General features: G+C 39.6%; 1 protein-coding gene across 2 annotated transcripts; it reads right to left on the bottom strand.

Annotated features, from left to right (window-relative positions):
- Nucleotides 1–1,270: 1,270 nt before the first annotated feature.
- WDR44 (WD repeat domain 44) lies at nt 1,271–23,861 on the bottom strand. Of its 2 annotated transcripts, none has more exons than XM_059483128.1 (20): nt 23,749–23,861; nt 17,434–17,467; nt 15,583–15,657; nt 14,441–15,071; nt 13,734–13,864; nt 13,545–13,637; nt 12,477–12,613; nt 11,429–11,512; nt 11,003–11,109; nt 9,882–10,033; nt 8,307–8,445; nt 8,156–8,220; nt 6,800–6,913; nt 5,892–6,014; nt 4,790–4,981; nt 4,527–4,628; nt 4,149–4,264; nt 3,571–3,698; nt 2,792–2,923; nt 1,271–2,343 (listed from the first exon to the last, which is right to left on the bottom strand). In XM_059483128.1, exons 1-20 carry the CDS (start codon nt 23,820–23,822, stop codon nt 2,249–2,251), a joined length of 2,724 nt encoding a protein of 907 aa, XP_059339111.1. In that variant the 5' UTR covers nt 23,823–23,861; the 3' UTR covers nt 1,271–2,248. The 2 variants fall into 2 exon arrangements, with proteins under 2 accessions (XP_059339111.1, XP_059339112.1); XM_059483129.1 differs by lacking the exon at nt 23,749–23,861 and adding an exon at nt 23,363–23,483.
- Between the last annotated feature and the right edge of the window lie 969 nt (nt 23,862–24,830).

Raw genomic sequence — 24,830 nt, 5'->3', positions numbered from 1 at the left:
CACAAACATCTTAATAGAAGTTCTGGCAGCTAATATGCAAAACTAACAGTTCAACTTGTATATCTCCAAAGTAGTCATGTTGAAAAAAAACCCAAAACAATTCAGATGATGAAGACGTTAGAGAGGAGACTTTGCATAGAAAATGTAAAAACTGCCCAAGTGCAGGCCACTCATGCTGCAGGAACCCCTCCCAATGTCCCTCAGCCCCACATGTACCTCCAACACTGCACGTTGACAGCAGCCAGCTCTTCAGTCACTCAAAGCTGGCTTGGACCCATCCTCTTCTGTATATTTCTTAGCAGCTAATAAGAGCTCCCTTCTCCTATTACTCATACCACATTTTGGCATTTACTATTTTAACTATAATATGGAAAAAGCAGGAGTGAAAGAGCAGCACACACACACAAAAACAGCATACCCCAAACCCCCAATGCTAAGTCCATATGCCTTCTCCTCCAGTCTGGACTTTTAGTTCCAGAGAAATGCAAGCTACAATATGCCAGGACTGTAAGCAAAGTGATGGCATTGTACTGCATAAAGCAGCTTCTTAACTTGTATGAGTCAATAAATATGTAGAACATCTATAACAAACCCTAGAAGTGTCTGGGAACAGCTCACAGAAATCTCAGTTACAGTCTTTACACAGATACTGCATATATTATAGAAACTGATTTTTGGAGGCACAAACCAAATGTCTTCTTGTGCCACCTCCTCAAGTCTGTCAATTCAGTGGAGTTCAAAGTAACAAAAGAACCCTGAGATAGTTTAGCTTGTTTCATGGAGGTATTTTCAACCCTGAGTCAAATTCACCCAACTGTGTTAACTGAAGATAATTTTATATAATGTGTGTACCATTTTTGTATCTATTTTTACTGATAATAAACCCCTTGGAACTGCCTTTCTTGTCCAAGACAATTCTATACAAAGTCATAGCCAAATTCACCTGAGAAGAAAAGAATTAAATGGTGAGCAAGACTCACCTTCTGCCTTTCCATGTCTTCATTCTTCCACTAATGGGAAGGAGAGGATTCTGTGCACACTTCTGAAGTTTTCCCTATGTGAAACTATCATATAATTACTCTTAATTCTACTTTATATCCAGTTGCAGTACTTCATTCCCCATTCTTTCAGAAATAAAGGTGTGACAAGATCAGGAAAAGTAGAACTCAGAAGGTAACAAGTGCTCGCAGGATCAATGATCTCAGAAACTGGTCAAAACCACTTTAGACAAAAGGCAAATTAACAAATCAAAACAGAAAAGCAGCAACAATTTCCAAGTGTGTGACCAAGTTTAATGATACATTTGTTCTCTGAACATTTGACCATCAATAACATTTCATGGGTAGTGATGCCCAGAATGTTACTTCATAGGTTTTTTATATGAATATTTACAAAGACTTTCAAAATTCAGTGGCACTAAACAAACAAGAAGAACTTAAAACTTTAAGCTACAATGCTTAAAAAATGTAAACAGTTTATTTTACATAGTTGTAAAATATAAGAACTTTCTAATGCAGCTTAATTTTATCTGGAAGGTGAATATATCCTGGTGCCCGTGAACACGGAATGAGAGAATTCTTTACACAAGTATTGTGCTCCAGTGTGCAAAAAATTATATATAAGAAAGGAATCTAAAGTCCACAACAATTAAAAGACAACAAAAAAATTTTCACGTCCTGAAGTTGAGAAATTTATAAAAACATTTACACATGGTTGCTGACCCATCAAAAACTTGCATAACTTAAAACTCTGAATATTAGCTACTACAAATTCAAGATCTTTCTCCAATGGAATTTTGTGCAAAGATCAGACTATATTATTCAGCATTTTTCCAGCCTTCCTTTCCCACCCCAGCTCCTGACATCTAGTGGCCAGAAGCACCACTAAAACCCTTTAGATACAGGTTCCAATTCGTGCACGTATCCCAAAGGCACACACATGTGCAGACACAATTTTGTGCAGAAACCTGTGCAGGTTCACAATGACATGGCAAAACAACTGTTTGCAGAAAGTTTAGAGTCTAATGTTTGGCAGGATTATTCTTACACATTCCTCTCTATCCTACAAGCCCAGGTGTTAATAGGCACACGGCTTTCCAAGGATCCAATATTTGAGTAGCCTTAAAATAAAGATTTAAAAATAAATCAGCCTGTAACATTATTATATTAGATACTTTGCTTTTGCCTGCATTATTTATGGAATTTCAATCCCACAGTACCATAGCTTTATGCTGTCAGTTGCAAACCAACTAAGATACATTTTTCTTTTTGTTAATGAAGACTTTAATTGCTCCAGTAAAGTCAGCTGATAAAAGCACTTCTGTGTGATCTGTCTTCAGAGCTCCTTAACAAGAATGAGAATAAATTGTTAGTTCATCAAAAGAAAAAAAAAATATATATAAAAATCACACTCTCATTAAAATATATGACATCACCCTTCTTCCTTTATAATTTCTGATTTATAGCCAATATTTCAAGAAACATCTGCATTTCTAGGAAAGAAACCTTTTCATTAATGATTGGTGCAGCTCTATCTCCTAACAGCTCCAATGTAAAAGGAACAATCCTAAAGTACTTAGGATAGCAACTGTACCCCTCATCTCACATCCTCCCTCAACTTTTAAGAATGCAACAGCTGCCCAAATGTTCAAGGTGGAATGCTAAGTTGGAATATGTACCCATGCCACTGCAAGTATTTTTCTTCTCAAGAAACCCCCACACAGATCAGAAGTATTCATAATATTTTCCTGCTCCTGCCATGGTACCAAGCAGAGTTCACCTTAAACACCTACCAGAGGGGATGGTGTCTGATATCTCACAATCTTCTCCCTTACTTTCAGCTTCTTGCTTTTCAGAAGGTTCCAGCGACACCATCAGACCAGGATTTGGAGCAAAGATTGCAGAGGTGACGACTGCATTGTGCGCTGCAGAAAGACAATCCAATTTTGATTTTTCGATTACCTTGCTTCGAGAATTTGTTCATTTTACAAGAACAGCAGGCAGAACTTCTAATAAATATACAAAAATCTCAGTGCTAATGGCCATCAGGTAAACTCAGAATTCAAGGAACAACTGTCATTGTTCTATTATCTTAGGGATTTCAGAAGATGCTCTAAGTGCCCAAAACTAACTGGCAAGAGGTCCAAAACATATTTGATATAAACATGGCCCACATTTTCCAAAAACACTGTGGATGTGGAGCAGATAAAAGAGCTGCTTTTTTCCCCACCCATTTTTGGTTTTAGTCTGCTGTGCAAGAGAAAGCTTCCATTTGTTTTCGAAGTCACTTTTCCATAAAGGATTATGGGTTGATAATTATTTTGATTTCTAAAATTAACCAGCAAAAGATTACATTAATTCAAAATCTCTTACTAAAACTGGACAAACTCTAAACTACTTTGTCTCTTGCCATCCCAAAGAGAGTGTCCTGTGAACAAGGATTCCAGATAGGTCACCAATTACCATGTATCCTGGTAAGAATTTGTTCACACTAAATGCATAGCGAATAAAATATTTCAATTTTCAAATCATATGAGCTTTGATAAAGCAAAGATCAAAAGCTGGTTTTTACCTTTAATGCCTTCCCAGAAGTCATTTCGATCTCTTCTTACAGATGTAAACTTGCTCAGGTCATGGTATGTACTCCAAATGTAGACATATTTATCTTCTGAACCACTTACAATGTAGGTAAAATCATGGCTAAAGATTCAAAGAAGGAAAAACATTACTTTTCTTAGCTGTTCAGGCATGCATCACAGCAGCTCTGCATCTCTAAACTCTGACACTAACTGGGCTACAGCCCAGGAAGTAGAGATGATTTAATCTGGGAAATTTATCTGGAGCAGGGGGGCTGAGCAAGATGATCTCCCAAGGTCCTTCCCAACCTCAGCTGTAGCACAGTTCTGCCCTCACAGCAACAGTAATGGACACACAGCTCACTGTCCACAGGATGCAAATGCATTCACTCACCCACAGGAGCTCCCAGCTCATCACTCTTCACCAGAGTCTTTTTTTACCTTTCCATTCCAAGCCAAGTGACATTTCAGAAGCTCAGTTTCATGCCAATGTAGATTATTTAAACAAAACCCTCCATACTTCAGCCACAGCATTTCCCAAATCTCTAACTCCATTGTTAGAAAACTGTCTTACCTAAAGCTGGCTTTGATTTGGCTGCTGCTGTTGACATAACCTTTGTACTTCATAGATAAAGACAGATCTCTTAGGTCATACAATCTGATTCTGGAATCGTTTGATGTCACTAGTATCTAGAAAATAAATAAATAAATTTAGGAGTGGGAACAATTAACCACACCTGCAACCATTTTTTCACCTGCACATTAATCAGAGCATAACATCCTTAAAAGAATATATATTGTATTTTACCACTACTTAGTATTGTATTAGCCTAAATCAGCAAACAGCAAGGCTCATTTCACTAGTGTTACAAGATTTGGCACAAAATTACTAAACATGAGATATAAATATCAGAATTCAGTACTGGTCCAAAGCTGCACTCAAAGACAGTACCTTATTTTCTCCAGGCAAAGGTTCAATGCCAGTAATTTTTCTTCCAACTCTATTTCGACCTCTGGTAGAACGCACGTGTATTTGTGTGTGATACTTCAAGTGCTGAAAGATAACAAAATGTGTCCCAAACTGAAACAACTGTGTAAAAACATTAGCTTGCTTCAAGCTCTAACAGGTTTGTTTCTTGGTATTCAAATAACCATGACTTCTAAATCCGTTTGTTATTTAACATAAAAAAATCCACAGCCTCAAAGTTTGTTTACCTCTGTGTCATAAAAGATGCATCTTCCATCATAGGTGCCTATCACTGCATATTTGCCATTCTGACAGAAGTTGGCAGCTGTAATCAATTTTGTCTGCCCATCTACTTCATTCCATAATGCCACTTTTTTGTCAGGAATGTTCCAGAGTCGGAGTTTTCCATCCAGTGAACCACTGAGGAAGTACCTGTCATCCTGAGAACACACACAAGGTTTAATCTCCACTTGTGCTATGAGTAAGTTTCTGCCTTCCTTAAAACCTTCCCACCCCATTTCCAAACAGCTCTTCTACAGAATTTCCCAATAAGAACCTTCAGAATAATTAATTATAATGTTTAAGAAATTTGTGGCAAATGGAATTCAAATTCTTACAGGTTTTTGACCAGATTACACACATGCAGTTATATCTCAGGTTAGAAAATTGCTCACTGTTAGCACAGGTAGTTTCTACCCTCCCAACACTCACCTTGCCAGGAGCTGAATGCTCCTTTCATGGCTTCCCATACATCTACTAGTTCTGTTTAGGGAACACTGACAACATTGTTCTTCCACTTGAGTTTTATTAATATTAGGAAGCCTGATTATAGTATTTTCAAAAATTTATAAAAAGTAAGTTGAAATTAATCCCTTGAGGTCTCTGATCCACCTCCCCTGCTTGTAGCAAGGACAGTTACAGTTACAAAAGTTTGATCAGGCTGTAGTGGCTATATCCTGTCAAGTTTTAAGAATTGAAGGATTCTGTGGTCTCTGGACAATCTGTTCAATCTCATTATGATTTTTTCCCCACAAATATTTAATCACAATATCCCTCACTGGAAATTTAACTTTTCACAGTTACTCTATACTTTACTAGCTGTGATGGTACAGCCAACAGACAATTCACTTTCCCCTTCACATGTACACATGGTTAAACCCCATGGACAGTCCTGGTGAAGTTCAGTGAAGATGAACACAAAGTCCTGGAATTTTATCCATGAAGCATATTTTTGAACTGCACAAACTCTATTATTCAATAATTTTATTTTTTTAATTAAAAAAAAAAGGGAATGGAACGCTGTAATTTTAAATTCTACCTCTCTAGAAGTAAGAGGGCAGTTACACTTACCCTTGGATGGAAAGCTATAGCAGTGACAAAGTCTATATGCTGGAAACAGCAAAGACATTCTCTTCTTGATATGTGCCATAATCTGACAGTTTTATCCATAGAAGAAGAAAGCAAAAAGTAATTCTGTGAAACAAGAGAATTCCACAGTTATTAACAGACATAAAAGTAACAGGAAATACAGAAGCAATTTGATTGGTAGAGCCTTACCAAGGCTGCGCTACCATGAAATTTTATATTTTCAGACAAAAAGGTTTATCCAAATTACCATTACTTATCAGTGTTTTCCTTAAGAGCTGTACACTGATCCTTGGTAACAGAAAATTTTCTGGAACACCCTCAGTGAAAACGAATACTTGAAATGTAATTAAAGTATTCCAAGAAATGGCATGACAGACCTCAGAGATGCCTGAGATGCTTCAACCAGACTATGTTCTTAAAAGTACAACTGCATTCCCATGTGGAGAATTATCTGAATAAGTCTAATGTGAAGCAAGGTAAGTCTTTAATTTTAAAATAGATGTATGTGTTCAGCAACTTCAGAACACGTACACTTTGCACAAAAAGTGAAGCACACTGAAGACAGGAAAAGCAGTAACACCACAGAACAGAAACCACACAGCTCAACAGAAAATCCCCCCACTGTAAATAATTTACTTTCATTATTGAATACACAACTGTAATTGTTACTGGCTTGTTTGGTTTTTTTTAAGACCACTCTTAATTACACAAGCACAAGAAGGTTGCTCACTTTATTCCAACTATTTCAGCTAGAATAAATGTTGCCTGTACAAAACTTCTCTTAACTTCAAGGATCATTTCATATTGTTCAAATGTATGGTTCCAGTGACAAATGACAACAGCAAACAAAGAAAACACAGAGCTGTGCAGCCTGTGTTAAGGTGCCTTACTTTAGACCAGGAAAGATCAAGAAGATCTGCTGTGTGGCCTTTGTATTTGCAAAATGGTCGTTGCCGAAACGGAGCATTTTTATCATCTGGGTCTTCATCAACTGCACTGCAAATCTATCAGACAAATGCACAGAAATATTACCAAACATTAGCTGGAAAAATTTACCATGAGGCACTTAACTGCTTAAAAAAAATATAAGGACAGTAACAATTTGAACAAACAATACTGCACTAATACAAAACCAAAGTAAATGTCAAGTACCATGGGCTGTGAAGCATCATCCTGGAAGTGCAAAATTAACAAGTTCTAAATTTTCCATTTTTCATTTCATTTTCATTTTTCTCTTATTCAGTGGGATCAGTTTGACAGCAATTTAAGCAAACACCTGAAGATAAGCTTTTGGAACGAAGTATCTCAACCTTAAAAATTGTGTTCCACTTCAGAATATAAACTGTGAGTTCAGGTTTCCAAGTTTCTAGTGCATATCGTGAATGACAACCTCCTAGTAAGAGACCGGTTCAGATTTAACAGATGTAAAGTAATAACTTAAAAAAGCCCTAGAAATTCCTATACAAAACCTCTCCAGGAAAAAAAACTAACCCAAACCCAACAAAACCCAGTCACTCAAAACAGCATCTCTGGTGTGTGTGGCTTAGCAAGCCCACTCATTTACATGAGTTTAACAACAATTGCTGGCCGCCCTGCTTCCCCCTCTGCCAAGACAACACACACTAAATAATGCTACTGCCAAGATCTTCACTTAAACCCTGATTTTGTCATCTGTTTCTTATACTACTGGAAGCCAAAAATAGAAATAAAACACCTTACATACATTTATTTTAATGGCAAGGTTTACTACAGTATCTGGAAACTACAAGTAAGAGTGTCTGAATACTTTTCTTCAGTCATGTTCCATTTTTTTCTACACAGATGTGAAAAATTTAAATCTGTCAGGTATCATTATGCTTCTGAGAATCCCATAGCTCACTTTGGCCTTCCTCAGAAAAAACATCAAGTCAGACGTTAACCACAAGTAATGGTCAGAGATAAAACACTAAGACAGGAAATTCAATGATGTAGAGTTTCTCCCCTTAGCAATTCACTCAGCGATCTCGTCTGGCAGGAGGCCACAGCACAGCTATGCAGATTTTGTAATGCTTTAAATTCAGTGATGGGCTTCCTTGCTTGCACCCCTTGTACATGGAATTAATATATTTGATTGAAGACATCTATTGATATAACAGTTCGACAAAAAGACACAAGCCAAGAACTCCTTAATGTGTGTTTGGATAAAGCAGCAATGAAGATGTGGCATTACAAACCAGACCATCTCTTCCCCTCCCTTGTGTACCTACCCCTGCATCAGTATCAGACTTGGAAGAATTCAGGCTCTCCTGAGAGGGAGAAGGGGAGACACGGCCTGGAACACAGACAGAAACACCATGGTCAGCACCAGGTTCCCAAACAGCCAGAATTTGTCTCAGAGCTCCAGCCATGCACAGATACCTTCTGTGTTGTACTTCATGCGCATGTTGTTGAAATAGTCAAAGGCATTCTTCAAAACCCATATCCTCACTACATTGTCCTGCCCTGCAGATGCCAGTAATCGACCACAGTGAGAAAATTTCATTGTCCAAACAGCACCCTGGCAAAATAAAGAGATGATTAAATCACAAAAAGTGCTTTTCTGCATACCAAAAAGACTTTCTACAACATCAACTGACAAGATTTTAGACATACTCAAGATACCACAAGTAAAATAAACTGTAGATCAAAATGCTGATAAGTAATTGTTAAGACTGGTGGATTGTGTAACATATGTGCAAAAACAGTTTGAAAGAAAAAGGGCATAGGGCAGAAAGAAAAAGGCCCACAGGGCAGATGACTGCAAGACAGGAGTTACAGGACGTCAGCACTACCACAGAATTCCACATAAGACTTGTACACTTATCTGAGGGGCTCAGAACCTCCTGTTTGTTTTGTGGAACTGACAAGTACTCGTAGCTGCACTTGAGGTTTGCATGCATTTTTTTAAAGTGGAAACCGTGATTGGTTACAACCAAAATGGATACTACATATATTTGTTATATTCATCATTGGCATGAGGGCTTGGCAAAGCCTCTGATGATAATTCTTTCTCCATTGCCAAGTCCAAAGAGTTACTAGTCAATAAAACATAACCACACAAGCAGTATCCCATTTCCTCCTGCTACTGAATAAAGAGCTACCAGGCATTTGACTCCACCATGCTCCACCAATCTGGAGGAATTTCCTGGGTTTAAGAAGTCAAATATTGGCATGATGGAAACTAACAGGGATTACCAGCAGGAATGGAAAGTTCACTTGTGGATGACAACTTGGAATCTCTGGTCACTGACTGCTGTGGGTCATCACCCTCAGCCCAACACTTCGAGATGAAAGATTGGTTCCAGTGTCAGACAGCAGAAGTTTGGGAAATCAGGAATACTAGAATGTATTCCAGACTCATAGGGAAGCATGCTCCCTTCAAACACTGACAAATAAGTAGCTTTTCTGCCTGGTTCTCCACAGGCATCTCTGCAATATCCTATCCTGGTTTCTCCCCACCTTATCATTCTGAACCACATACTCCATTAACCTCTCCCAACTTCTGCCTCCAAAACCTAGTAAGTATTTATGTTCAATATTTGTGTTCATCTGTCTAATAGACTCATTTATTTACTGCTGAACAGGTCAAACTTGCTGCTCTGTGCTCAGTTCTGATAGAGGAAAATAGCCTATTTCAGCCTAAAGTTTTAACTGCAGGAACTGAAAAAAAAAAATACCACTTGATACCATAATTCTTCAAAGGAGAGCTCTGGAGAATCCCTGATGCCTAGGAATCTACATGCTTTTTATTCCCTGAAGATCTGGGCAAACCAGCCAAATTTTCTTCTTTTTTTTTTTTTTTTTTTTTGCCAGACTATTATTTTGTAGAATGAAGATTTTTCCGCAGAGAATAAACCTGAGAGTCATTTTTGGAGGTCAGCAAGTAGATGAAAATGAGAAGTTGAATCTGGCTGAACAGATTGAGCAAAATCACAGATGGAACTTGAGACCTACCATATGCTCTCCACTGAGATCCTGAACAACTTTAATTTGTTCAAAATCATAAGGTCCCTTGAAGCCATGTGCTGCTTTGAACTTAACTGGTCTTGTATAGGGCATCCCTTCATCATCACTGGAAGAGGGATCATCTTGATCTGTGTGAAAGACTAGAGAAACACAAATTCAGCACTTGATATTGCAGCACCTATTTAATATGTTAGTAAGCTTTTTGGTAGTGGATTTGTCTTGAATTAGACAATTTCTATAGGCAATTTAAAGATTTTAAAGCAAAATAAGAACAGTATTGCATTAAGGTCTAAAAATACATCTCCATTCATTTTAGGCTACAGCAAATCCAAACACTGAACACTGAAAATAAGAAGTGCTATCAATTTTTGTTCTGCCCCTTTCTTGGCACCTGTCTTGCATTCAGGAGATCCTGCACTAAGTGATTTCTGTCAGTATGATGTATCTGAAAATGAATCTATTGGCTTCTTCTCTCTGAGCACACTGCAATGGCCTGGTGATTTGCCCATGAAGTACAAGAATTGCAAAAGAGCTGTGGCCAACAGCCACTGGCAACACAAGACACTGAAGTGCAGCATTTCCATGGCACTTATCTCAGGCTGTGGTTACACCAGCTTGCTGCAGCACTAGAAGTCTGTCTGAAAGATACACTGATGAAACAAAAAGGGGAGAATTCAATTGCAGTTGGAAAATCTAACAGGAGCTCATGCTATATGAGAGCTCCAGTTGTAGTACTGGTTGCCAGAAAACAATCTGATTTACTAAAGTAATGAAGATAATCCCCACTTCTACCTTTGCTGGAGTAACTTTCCAAAAATGTGTATGTTTTGATATCAAAACCTCTTTCTAACAGCACAACAAAAAATCAGAGCATTAAGCTGGTTTAGTTGAAAAGGTCTCTCAACTATTACTTTACAAGAATTTATCCTTGTAACATGTTTATCTCAAAATGCCTACTAAGCTACAAGGTTCAACTCTAAAAAAATCATATCACCAACTGTAGAACAGTGGTAGAATGCAGCAGTGTATGTTCCTCTGCCAGCTTTGATTCCTAAAAGCACAAGGATAAACCAACTACTCTATTAAAAAAAAAAAGGATTGTCATTTACCTTCATCTCGAACGCTCTTAACCTTATTAACAGCACGTTCACCATATTCTTCAGCAAGGTGCTTTGCTTTCTTCACAGATTTGCCAAGGAACTTTTTCAGTTGAGTCCTTAAAAACAAGGGTACATTTTCAACACATAATAATGGAAAATTGTCTTTTTTTTGCTACTATAATCAGTAATTTTGATTTATAATGCAACCTTTTCTTTTTTTATTACTGCTTCTTAAAATAAGCAGTAAATTTGACAGCAGTCATGCAACCTTCAGTTCAAGCACAGAGCTACAGCTTATGTAAAATCAGGTATCACCAGTAAAATGATTACTTGAGAGGTAACTTGTTCAGTAATCAGAAGGGAAGTTTCAGCTTAGAAAAATAAATTCTGTTTTTTCTTCCTAGGGAAAGGAAAAAACATAAAACAGCATCTTACGTTTTCTGTTTTAACCTCCCTCCATCAGTGTCAGTTTGCTGTGGCTGCATTTTGTCTTCATCATCAGACTGTGCTGCATCATTACTAGGAAATACAGAAGTGACTGTTTAATGGGATATCATAATGAATCTAAATTGAGTGAAACATTAGTAAAGTAGGCCATGCATTTTAGGATCCATCTTTATTCCTCTATGTAACACGTTGGAAAAGCATGGACATTATTTTAATCACATAATAAACAGGTCTTTCAATTATTAAGCATCTTGATACTAAAGCTGCAGGTGTCAGATATATTATTCCCTGCCACAAATTTCCAACTTAAGCTTATAGTGATGCTTTGAAAGCTAAGAGCAGAAAAAATTCATTAAATTACTAGGAACTGGTAACATGCCACTTAAATTAATAGTTGTTAATCCTGAAATAGAAGTTTTTTCACAGAAGAGTTCTAGAAAAGTGAGCTTCTCAATAATACAACAATGCAAAAAACCTAGAAGTTGTCTGATGTATAAATTCATATGGGCCTTTGAAAAGAACATCTAGACTGACATGATATTATGATCATTAAGCACGTGTCATTTTCTATCCAAGATTGCAAAAAGCTTCCATTTTACACATTAGAAGGATCTAAAACTCTATTAAGAACAGGCAAACCTCAAAGCAGTCAGCTGCACTAATGACAACAGATCTTCAGAGAAACAATCTCCTATGAAACACTGAAAAAAACTACAGGAGGTGGTGGCATGAACAACATCCAGTACTTGAACACAAAATGTGTTTAATTCAGCACAGAAATGACATTTAGTATATCAAAGGCTAACTAGAGATCAGTGGATTTTCAGATGTACTTGCTTGTCAAGTTCCAGCAAGATCATCAAGTTTTAGTTAACTTGAGAGAAATCAATAATGAGGCTGGTTCATTGAGAACTGGGAATCAGCTCAGATTAGTCAGACAGATGGATCTGGGCTCTTTTCACCTGCGTAACAGCAGCTTCCATTTATGCAAAACCCGTGAGAGCAACAGCATCTTGAAAGCTCTCATGATTCATACCTGACATATTCTTTAGTTCTCCTCATGATATGCAAAGTCAGGGGATTAATGCCTGTTGGCAACTTTTCTTCTGCCAAACTCAGAGGTATTTCTTCACCTGTATCAAGGTTTTTTATCATTACACTTGCTAGAATTTCCTATCGAAAAAATAAGATGTGAAATGAAGAGAACTTGATTAGACTTGAAAACCTAGAGCAAAACAGAAATCATCAAAACTTACAAATTACTTATCTTAATGGGAAATTCTGTAGCTCACTAAATATTTATTTTACAAAGACAAACTTTAAATTAGCATGTTAGTGCAAACGTTATCAATCACTAGACAAAGATGAACAGTTACATACCACAAGCTTCAATTTCATAAATCAAAATGCAGCTATAGAGACATCAACCACTGCCTGATACCCTTCATGCTAATATGAAATATATTATGTAATTAAAAGACATTACAGTCTTCCTCTTTCCTACTCCAGCTGCTATATCTTAGGTTTAGCCAAAGGCAAATTTAACATACAGGGAGAAAAGGAATTGAGAACTGACTAGCACCACAAAGGAGAAGGTTTATTTGGGGTATCTCATGAATGCTTACAAAAGTTCAGCAACACTTAAAAAAAGCTGTACAGTGATAGACACAAATGAAAACTTACAAAAGCCAAATATCATTGGGATTAGCAGAATTATTTACAGAAGAAACTATTTTTTAGTATGAGGAAGATCATTTTGCTATTGCTGACTCCTTCCCCTTTTAGACACATGACAAAATGCCAGGTTTGCTGCTCTTCCCTCCCATGAAAAATCCTATGAGGTGTTTGCATAGCTACCAACACAAACTTGATGGCATTTCAGTCTGTTACAGCTCACACTTCCAAAGGCTAAAGGCACACATGACTCAGGGACACAAAGTTCTTAGGTGGACAAAGCCAGCTGCACCATCACTCCTATTTGCATTGCTGGTGACAGCATGGAGTGGTTCAGAGAACAAGGAGTGACCTGACTACAACAACTCATTTATCAGACAGGGAAAGCAAGAACAAAGGTGTTCCATGTACAGACCACAGCCATAGATACCTCATCTGTGAGCTCTCTGCCAGAGTTAGACCTGGGTCTTTGTGGTCCAAGTACTTCATTTGTTGTTTGGCCATCAGCTGCTTTCCCATTCTCCTGAAACGGTGCAGACACAGATTACATTATCTCTACTGTATCACTGAAGCAATAGAAACTGTTCCACTCATCAAACTCACAACCATTTCCCAATACCTGGGCAGTGACAATTTTATCTCCACTAGTTGCACTGGCCAAATCCAAGGAAGGCTGAGAATCTTTGGGCACACCTTCTGTCACTGAACTTGAAGTTAAAAGACCACCAGCTGTGAAGCTGTCTCGAGAAACTGAAAAGAGATTTATTAAAAAGAAGAGCATAACACTTGCTATAGAGATCAAATCCTAACATCACTTACAGGCTGAACACCTTTCTGACCAGTTTAGTATTTTTTAATGATCAACTGCCACCATATCTAACTTACAATTAAGTATTTCATATACAGTTGGAGGTTCAGGCATGACTTCACACCTAGGCCTCTTAAACTTTATTAAATTCTTTTTAATAGTCATTTCCCAATAACCCACGACTACTCATTTTCATAAGAACTCAGTCCACACCTTGACTTGCATTTCTATGCAAATACAGACCACACACACATTTCATTTGAAGTAACTGCTTTCTAGCTTATGTATTGATGAGTCAACTTCTCCTTGCTATAGCTGCAGCTATTTAAGAAAGTCTGTGAATGAGGAACACTTGTAAAGCAGAAGGGTATTACTTCATTGCAATAAGCTAAGATTGTTGCATAATTTTTTACCTATCAACTAAACTAAAAATCACAGGACTGAATGATTCTTCACTCAAAACACACAAAAATAATAAGCCTGCAGATAAATAAACCCATCTAAAATAGAACACTTGCCTTCTAGAACAGGTTTTTGCACCTCAAACTCCAGTTCACTCTTCTTCTTGCGGGGAGGTGGAGCTGGCCGTGCAGGGGGGGGTGGCCTCGGGGGAGGGACATTGGTGGGAGGGGGGGGCCGGGCTGGGACAGGTTTCTTTGTGCTGGCAACTATGTCAGGCTCTACAGTCAGCTGCCTCGGGGGCTTGGCTGGGGGCATTTCTTCTGTTGTAGAAGGGTCTTTGGTAGATAAATCTGAAGCCGCTTTCTCTAAAGTATTTGTCTCTTTCTTGTCTGTTATGTCCTCTTTTTTTGATGTTTCTCCTTGTGCTTCAGTTTCATCCGTTTTATGGTCAGTTGCATTTGTTACTTTTGTTGGTTTATGAGATTCCTGTTGGTCAGAACTAAACAAAAGCTTCCCAGACTCCAATTCAGTGTCCTTGCACACACTCTGATGCTCTGGTTCTCTAGTGTCTTCTGGTAATGCTATTTTAGCAGCTGGTACTTCTGGGACATCACTAATGATACCTGCTCCAGAAATCCAAGCATTTGCATCTGAATTTGGATCAGTCAATTCATTTCCTCTAGAAGCTAAAGCATCATCTTCTAGTTGTTGGGCCTTCTGGCTTTCTTCTATAATACTGTCAATAATCTAGAGAAACAAAACAAAATCATTATACCAGTTATCAGCAGGCACTTCCTGGGTAAAAAAATCCAGTCAGCCTGCACAATACCCACAATAGCTCTTCCACTGAAGAGTTGTTTTATATACAAAATGCAGTTTGGTTAAAAAGAAGAACAGAACCTTGGTGCAGAAATGAGCATATTCAAAAGATAAAACAAGGTAACTAATTTCCAGTCTTCTTCAATATATTTGGAGAGAAAACAAAAGTACTTTTTGTTAGGAAACAAAAGCTGCTCATTCTTCAGAGTTCTCATGTACTGCTAAATATGATTTTGTAAATTGCACAAATAATTCAAAACTGGTGAATCCTAAATATGTTTTTGGAACACTTAGTTTGATTTTTACCCTTTCGATAAACATTTTTACTAGCATTAACAACTAATTCTAACCTATGGTAGTTTCAGGATGAATACTGATCATTAAATGATTTAGTATTTTTTTGTGTGATGCTGGAAGCTCAAAGCAATATTTCACTAACCTCTTTTGAATCATCTTGTTTCATTTCTCGTACAAATGTTTCATTTCCAGCTTTGTGTAGTTTATTGTCCATATCCTACAAAAGAAAAAGTCGTAAGACGATGGTACTAACTTCTTCAGTAAGATGATCTAACAAAAATACAGCTCCAACAAATTAAATAGCATAAAGGACAAGAAATCTGACACATCTTCACACATTACTGCTGTCAGATGTTTAAACGGTAATGCTCAGTTGACATGAGAAGTATTTCAGAGTCATGCACCCTATGCAACAAAACAGGCAGTCATATATAAGAGGCTGCAACCTCAATTAAAATCAAACTGAAGGCAGCATGAGTTCAGAGAAATAGACACATGTAATAATTTGCAGCAAGGAAATTTCATATTAAAATATTTTCTCTTTTATTTATCAGCTTTTAGGAAAGGATGCAAGAACTATATAACAGCCACATATAGTAGAAACCATTTAGAAATTTCCAAATTAAGGCAGGCAGCTCTATCAAGTGGTCACAAATATGCTTCTGAGGTTCTAACATGGAATCTTACATTCTTGCAAAGACAGCTGCAATTACAGAAAAATCTTTCCTCCCTCTCCACTCCCTCCTGCCACAAAGCATTTCTAATCTAAATGCAAGCTCTACTTTGCTTTATTATTAAAGTTTATCTTCAAGTGTATGATGACATAAATACTTAAATGTAATCAGTGCCTACGGAAGCCCATTATATTAATTTCCAATTCTGTTGACATTAAACTCACACACCTATTAGACTTCGGACTTAAGAAATATTTCTTACCCATTCCAAGACAAATGATACCATTAGTCACACATTCACTGAACTGATATGATACCAAGCACAGAAACTACTACTTTTTCCACCTTCAGAAATTTAGCTTTGAACAAGTACTTAAGGAAGATACTTCAAAAAATTCAATAATCAAACAGCAACCTAGAGAACGTCATAGCTAATAATTCATGAAGACATTAAAGTTAGTTTTGAAGTTCATTGATTGCACACAGTTTAGTGAGAATGATAAAACAACATTGCTTGAAAGGCTTACACATGTAATACTTAATTATTAAAGGGACATTAAACAGAACACAAAACTGGGGGTAAGGCCCTGTTCCCTAAGAGGTATAGCAAGATATGGTATCACTGTTAAAATACTATTGATTCAGAGCAGAGCACTGCTGACAGCTCTGAAACACTGGCTTCACCAGGATTTCCCAACTCTTTGCAGACAAACCTACAAGAAGTGTTGTACAGCAGCACCTTTGGCCCTTGTGAGAGCAGGAAATGAGTGTTATTTGCACAAGGTTCCAGCTCCTCACCTATTCACTGTGTGCTGGATTCAGGCTCGCTGTCACTACGCACAGAATACCAATTACCTGCGTGGGAAGTGGCAACGCTGTCTCATTAAGCTAAATATAGTGGTTTATCTTCACATAACCTAGGGGGGAGGCTTCTGAAGTACAAACATTAAGATCTTTCTTATTTTGGAGACAGAAGAGAGCACAATCAACAATTTCATATAAATCAGGACCAAAAGCCAGGTGGCTGCAGAGCCTTGTTTACTACTCACAAATCAGTTGAAAGAGCACAGTTCAGTAATCACATACGGCTTAATTAAATTGCACATACACATTTCAGAATAAAATGAGCTTTGAGACACTGTAACATACCCTAAATAAAAGGAAAGCTGGAATTTCAAGACAAGCACAATTGCTACATATAACAAGGAAAATCTGTAATTTCCTCTGTGTGCAGATGTCAGGGGTACTGTAGCTCATTAGGTGGAAATACTCCACCCTGTGTTCATCAACAAGCACTCGACTGATTTTAAGAAACTCACCTTTACTACATTGGTTCCAACTTTTGTTGGTGACCTGTCAGAAAGAGAAGACAGACTTAGGTAGAGTTCATAGACAATAAGCTTTGTTTTAAACAGTCTACAACACAGCCTTCCTTTGCAGGAACTGTATACTTGATAATTTGGATGAGCAACAAAGTGAATGTTTTTCACATCACTTGTACACAAGTTCCCTCCTCTATACCACACACAGATCCACAGCTTCTACAAAATCCTGAGAGTTTGCTAGCAGAATCTTTTAGGAATCACCTATCACCCTTTTCTAATAAAAAGATGTTATTCCAAGTACAAAACTAAAACCATTTTGCACTGCAGAGAATTCAAAATTAACATGTGTGTGCCAAGCATTGGGTAGACAATGAAGAAACAAAACTCTCAGAGAGCAGAAGCACAAACACTCCAGTACTCTGCAAATCAAGTGCCTGAATCCTGATCCATAGAGTTACCACTATCACAGCCAGTCTGCCCCTCAGACTCTGTAGCAAACCTAAGATCTTGTTTCTAATCAGGACATTTGGTATAAATAGAGACAAAATACACTTTAACAGGAAGGAACTGGTGTGCACTACTTTCCAAAATACTCCCAGTGAAACAGTGACTTAGCATTAGCAACCACTCACACTCCACCTCTGGTTACACTAATTACATGAAAGAACAAGCTATCTTAAGGGAATGGTATCAAATAATTACTTCTTGTCAAGTCAATTCAATTAGTGGATGGTCAGCTCTTATTATCTCCTGAACTTACATCTTCTACAAGACTTTCAGAATTCTGGAAGATATTTAAATATTGAATCACACTGCTTACTCTGACTACAGAATCTTGCTGATACATAAAGGAAAGGTTGGACCAGATGATTTTTCTGGGCTGCTTCCACCCTGAATTGTTCTATGATTTTATCAGTTTGTCAATCACAAGCAGAGACAAAGTTGCAGATTAATTCCTTAAAAGTTTACTACCAAAAGAACTGCCTGGATTGCACACAGATCCCAGCTGACCACCAAGATGAGTGACAGTTTGAACCCCAAGTATCACCTGGCACCAAGCAATACACACAAATATTGAGATCTCAGCCTCATTCGCCCCTCCTGCCTCCAAAATCGTTTTAAATAACAATACTTCCTGAAAAAAACCACAACTATTTCCAATTGTTTTTTAAGAATTTCAGCTCTTCTCTTTACCATCTGGAAGCATTTAATCACAAAAAAAGCAAAGATTCCATTTATACAGCAGAGCTAAGTAAACAAGAAAGTACAGTGGATTGTTATATAAACACTCTATCATTGCAACTAATTTAACATGCTACACTAAGGTGCTTCTGTCCAAGAATTAACTTCAGGTGCACAATACCTGTGACACTGTTTTGAGGTACAATCCTCCTAGAAAGCTCTAACCCCAATGTGCAAAAAAAAGGAGAAAAATTAATATTTTGGCCAGGAAAACAAGAACATTTTTTGTATCACAAAATACATTGCTGGCAAAGGCCTCAGCCTGTGTGAGATTTCTGGTTACTGAAACATTTTCAGTTCCACTATCAACTCTTGAATTTTCTTAGGAGCAGCAGAAATGTGTCACAGTTCATTAAGTCCATGAGATGACTTTAACAATGAAACATATTTATAATTACACCATTAATGCCTAGGCTTCAGCCAGGCTCCTATTTTACAAGACACTGCTTAACAACCTAAATAACACAAATCCCTCAACTGCAAATAGATATTTTGATTTTATACTGTGACACTTCCCACTAATTGGCCCCTCACTTCTGGTACAGGCAACTCATTCCTACACTGGTTACACAAAATAGGAGGTTCAAAAGACACTGTTATTGTTTCAGACTTCTTCAGCTGATTAGTTCTGCAGAAAATCTGCACTCAAACAAAACCAGATGTTACTTTCCATGCTCAGGCTACTCAGCTACCTTGGAAAAAGGCGCTTGAGTGATAAAGGTTACAAACTAGCAGGTGTAGAACATAACATGGTGCTGTTAGCTTGACATAACCCACACGCACAATTAAGGAGAAGCTTTAGCATGAATTTACATGCTTTTAAAATAGTGGAGAGCTTCCACAGCTGTTTGGCAAAGCCCCCACTTTCAGATCAGTTTGTAATACAGGCAGGTAAGTTCAGAGTCTTGCCTGAGAGGATTTGAGCTGTGTGTCTGTCAGCAGCATCGCTCCCAGAGTCATGAGCAGCTACTGTTTATGTGCTACTACATTTACACAAGGTCAGCCAGCTCAGTAACTGAAATATTTTGCAGTTCAACACAACTCTGGAATGGTCTTGTTCTTCCCAGCCACCTGAACTTACAGCCTTCTCCATGCCCCTGTACTATAAGCCCATTAGTTTTCTGGATGTAGTGTATAAACCTTTGCATTTTTAAAAAACATATATACAGTGGAAAAAAGTGTCTGAAAATATTTACATAAGATCAACCCAAAGATCAAATATTGATTTGGCTTTGAAAGGCCAGGCAGCACATGAAAACTGACATATGCCACAGAAAACATAAGGCAAAAACTAATCTGGTGTGAACATTTACTAAAAAGTGGGATTTATAAACTGATAGCAATACATCTTCTAGACTGCATTTCACCTAAGTTCTAAATTATCTTACATTACACCATTTTTACACCAGTTTAACAAAGAAAGGCTTCAAGGTTATCTATAAAGATTAAACACAATTCAAAGAAATATCCCATTTCACTTGCACAAATAGATGTCTGATTAGTCTGAAAGTCAAACAAACTCACAAAGAAACTTCTTTTAAAAATTGTTTATCCCACTATCAAATTCATCCTGACAGTGAGCAGACCACGGGAAAGTTCCCATTCTTACTATCAGGGAGCTCCCGCCTAGCACCTGTTTGAAGAGGGCTTAACATTTTCAGCACACGTTGTTGTTTTGTGACAGAAAACAAAACATTCAGCCCTTCAAACAAAAAACAATGTGAGTACTGGCCTTGGGCAAATCCCAAAGCAACCGTGCCTGCCTTCCTGGAGGATGTACATTGCTCTCCAACAGGTGTGCCAGCCAGCAGATGGGAAGGTGTTTGCAGTGCAGAGCAGCTGTGCCCTGTGCAGAACACACAGCAGCCAGCCCAGAACTGCCCTCAGCCCTGTCCTGCACACCGTGTTCCCTCCAGCCTGGGAAGATGTAATTGCTCCTGCTGCAGCTCTCCATGGCATTCACACCTCCAAAGCTACAGGGATTCACTGCTGCAATGCACGTCAGGGCTGCCCTGGGGGAGCTCAGCAAACTCTGAGTGCAGAAATGCATCTGCAGCACTGAACACAGCCAACACTTCCCACTCCATCTGTTCACTGCCACTTTCAGCTTTGCACATTGGCTAAAACACTCACACACACAAAAGCTGTGCTAAAAATCTCCCACATGTCAATGGGGCACAACTTACCCTTACCTGTCTTCTACACAGAGGAAACTAAATTCTTCAGGAAAAGCATCAAGGCACCTTCTAAAGTAAGGACTACTGAAGTTACAAGTCAAGAATTTAAACAAAACAGGACATTTCTCATTACCTACACCATCTCTTTCATTTGGTTTCTCATAACAATTTTTAGGATACAAGCATACTAGGAACAAACTTGCCCCCTCACTGTTAGGCACATGAAGTCCAAATAATTAGGTTTAACAGTTCTTGATTTCAGAGTGGGTGGATCACTTTTCCTATAAATAAAATATAGAGGGTCTGTCACGTGCCTGCATCTAACCAAGTGTGCCTTACTTCATATTTTCCTTCTCTCAAAACTGATGTCCTCCTGCATGGGACTGTTCAGGCCTCTACATTTCAGCATATTTTCCTAAATTCTTCCATGGTTTGAGTGCTTCTAAAGTGAGTGACAGAGGTTAAATAGGGGCATCTTCTGTTACACTACCTGTCTCTTTTTACCCTGGACTTAGTTATCCAACAAGTGGACACCCTCCATATATCAAAAGTAGGATTAGAAATAAAAGGCAAGATCTGGAGCAGAAGGGAAGTACACAGGCCTTGCCAGAGGGCATACAGTAATCTCAGAACATCTCCAAACACACCTCACCTTAGAGAAGTCATCACCCCAGAAGTACTACCCCAGGAACACCACCTCAGACCATTCTAATCTGAAAGAAACACTCTGGTTTCTGTAATTTCTGCTGATTAGTTCTTAAAAAGCACCAGCTACAGATGTAGTCAAGGATGAGAATATGGTGCTTTCCCTGAGAGGGATTCAAGCATCAGTAATTTAATGACTTAACAGTGGGAATTGGGAGCCTACAACCAACTTTAAAACTCCACTCTTACAGACCAGACAATTAATAAAGCAAGTAAACAGCAAAGAAGTCAGCGAGCTGACGTGAACACTTGGCACCACTTTCAGAGTTTCTCTATCAGCAGCTATTAAACTTCCCCACATAGAACAAAGGCTAGGGAGGGAGGAAGCTACAAACCTCACATTTTTAATGAGGGCAAATGTATCTACACTGCTTTGTTGTACACTAGTGCTGCCAAAAAGGACTCCCAGCTGATTTTACTGATCATCAGAACACTGAATGCAGGAGGAAATATCTGAAACTGCAGAGGGCAACACGTACTTGTTTTCAGTTGCCTTCCCTGCAACACGAAGCTTTTGATTTTTTTTTTCTGGTCCCACTCAACATCATTACACATGCAAAATAATATACCAGCCTGCTTCCTAGAAGTGCCCAGTGCATGTGTGAAAATAGCTCTCATGAAACCTCAAAAAGCTTATTTTGAGAAAATACTGTCCATATTGTTAGATTCAACAACAGACTGAATTACAGACCAGCAGCTGTATTGCAAACTCACAGACATCACCTCCTTACTTGACTCAGGCTCACAGAATTCTATTGACTTGAGTCAATGATGCATTGACACAGGTTATGGAAGAGCACTAGAGTAATTAAAAGCACCTTTCACTTTAATTTCTAGTGAGTGACTTCATATTATCAAGTTCTGCTTAGATACTGGTGGTGGAAACCTGCAAAGCCAGGCCATGATCTGTATCAGACAAAAGGTGGATGTGCAGATTTAACAGCTCACTTCTACCAAAGCCTGCTTCCCCTTTCCTGTCTGTGGTCTCTAGTCACACTAATCCCTCACCTTCACCCTCTCTGTCCCAACCTTGACAGGTTTCAGCCGCTTTAACTTATTGAACAGTTTTTGCTGTTTCTAGTGTTCAGCTGTTTACTTTGAGTTAATGCAACTCAGAGAAGAGTTTCATCAGTACTCCTAGCAGGAGGTAAGCTGTTGGAGAAAAACCTCATTTCAGTACAAGCACTGTGAATCTGGCTTATCACATCTTGCAGAACTGCATGCTAAGATGTGCTTTTCACCAGACTACAGCTAAATAGCTGAGCTCAGAAAAACTTTAATACAGGATCTGAAGGCGAGGAGAAAAGATCTAGTCTTTCCTTTCTTGTAGGCATCCAGTGACCACTGAGTCACAGCTTAAAACAAGCTCCTTGGTCCAATATTAAAGGTTCAAATGGATCCCACAATCCATATCTATTACTCTATAAACAGACCATGTGAAACCTCATCCTACCACGTAAAATATTGAAGAGGTTTGGTCCAGGCTACAGGAAAACCAGAACTGATACAGGGCATAACCTGTCCAGCACACAGCCAGAAAGAGATTTCCAACAACAGGGGCACATTTGGCTGACACCAACAACAGTGTCAGGGTCCGTTCTGAGGCAGCAGCACTGGGACAAACCCCACAAAACGCTGGGAAACCTTCACTAGGGACCAACTGGCTTAGGGCAAGGAGCATCAAAGTGATGCCGAATCACAGATTTGTTAGGGTTGGAAGGGACCGCTGGAAATAATCTAGTCCAGTCTCCATTAAAAACAGTAAAAGTATTAAAGGCACCACTAAAAACAGAGCACACCAGAAGTTGCTCTTCACGCAGCAACAGCTGCCTGTTGCTGACGAAGCTCGCTCTCTTCTCCTTCCTCAGAAAATCTGTTACTTTTATCGCATTTCAGGGACTATTCTGTCGATGCCGATGCCATCTCCGCCCGTCTCCTCCCAGCCCTACACCCGCTCCCGCCTCAGGAAGGCAGGTATGAGCTCATCCTCCCTCTCACGGCCGCCGCCGTCCGCACAGCGCCGGGCGAGCCCCGCTCGGTGCCCGCACCCTCCGCGCTCCGAGCGCACCCCGAGCTCCAGCGGGGGCCGCGGCCCCGCTCTGACCCCGCTTCCCCCCCGCACCCCCGGGAGCTGCCCAGAGGCGTCGGGGCCGCGCAGAGGGGAGGGAGGGCAGGGCGAACTCACGGCGCGGGGGAGCCCGCGGGGTGCACGTCCTCGGGCGCATCGTAGAACTCCTCGGTGTCGCTGTCGGACGCCATGGCCGGGCCGGGCCGCCACCTCCGGGCACCGCGGGCCGGGCGGCGCCGCGCGGGTATCGCGAGAGCGGCCCGGCCCCGCCCCCGCCCCGCGGAGCCACAGAGGGCCGGCAGGGAGGGGCTCCCCCCGCGCCGCGCAGCGCCCCCTGGCGGCCGCCGTGAGGGGATGAGGGGGAGCCGCCGCTGCCCGGCCCGTGCGGAGCCCCCGGATCGCAAAATCACGGAACCGAGCGGGATGGAACTCACCTCGGGGTCACCGAGCCCAGCCCATGGCCCAACACCACCCTGTAAACCAGAGCAGGGCACCGAGTGCCGCGCTCAGTCTTTCCTTAAACACCTCCGAGACCGTGACTCCATCACCTCCCTGGGCAGCGCCTTCCAATGTCTGATCACCCTTTGGTGGAGAAATTCTTCCTAACGTCCGACCTAAACCTCCCCTGGCGCAACTTAAGGCTTTGTCCCCTTGTCCTGTTGCTGGTTCCCTGTGAGAAGAGCCCCGACCCCCACCTGGGTCTTTTCCAGCCAAAGGATTCTGTGATAGAATCAGGTGATAGAGAATTAAGATGGTCTACTAGATAAAATGACAAGAACGTTTCAAATGGTTTTTTCACATTAATTTCTATAATGAATGCTTGTAGCCGGCAGCAGGAATCGAATAATATGGTTCCTTATTTGTTTTTCCTCATATTTTCCTTCCATAAATTTTCATCTGATCTTCTGGTCGGCTTTGACCTCTCAACTAATTATGAGTAATCAACAGCAACTCCCAGAGGAAAGAGGCTTCCCCTTGAAACCTGCATAGCTTTTAATATTTGCTCAGTAATATATGCCTGTTCCTGATCCAAAACACTTAATCAATACATGTGAGCAGGTTGAGCATAAATTTAGGCTTCCCTCCACGTTCTCTGCTCTGACCTCCTGCCTCCCTCACTCTTTGGCTCCCTAGCTCAGCTACAGCTCTTTTTCTGACTTGTAGCAGACACAGTTTCCCAAAGCACTGACACAAACTGG

The sequence above is a fragment of the Ammospiza nelsoni genome, chromosome 15 (assembly GCF_027579445.1).
Source record: "Ammospiza nelsoni isolate bAmmNel1 chromosome 15, bAmmNel1.pri, whole genome shotgun sequence".
NCBI lineage: Eukaryota > Metazoa > Chordata > Aves > Passeriformes > Passerellidae > Ammospiza > Ammospiza nelsoni.
Note: the sequence above shows the minus strand (reverse complement) of the source record. Positions and strands in the feature narration are given on the sequence as shown.

Bases quoted from the DNA above. Each gene is read 5' to 3' on its own strand.
- WDR44 (XM_059483128.1), bottom strand. From the start codon at position 23,822: ATGGCGTCCGACAGCGACACCGAGGAGTTCTACGATGCGCCCGAGGAC. The intron at 15,658-17,433 runs GTGAGTTTCTTA...TTTCTTTTGTAG, and splicing joins TTGGAACCAATGTAGTAAAG to GATATGGACAATAAACTACA. The intron at 11,513-12,476 runs GTATGAATCATG...TGTATTTCCTAG, and splicing joins AGAACTAAAGAATATGTCAG to TAATGATGCAGCACAGTCTG.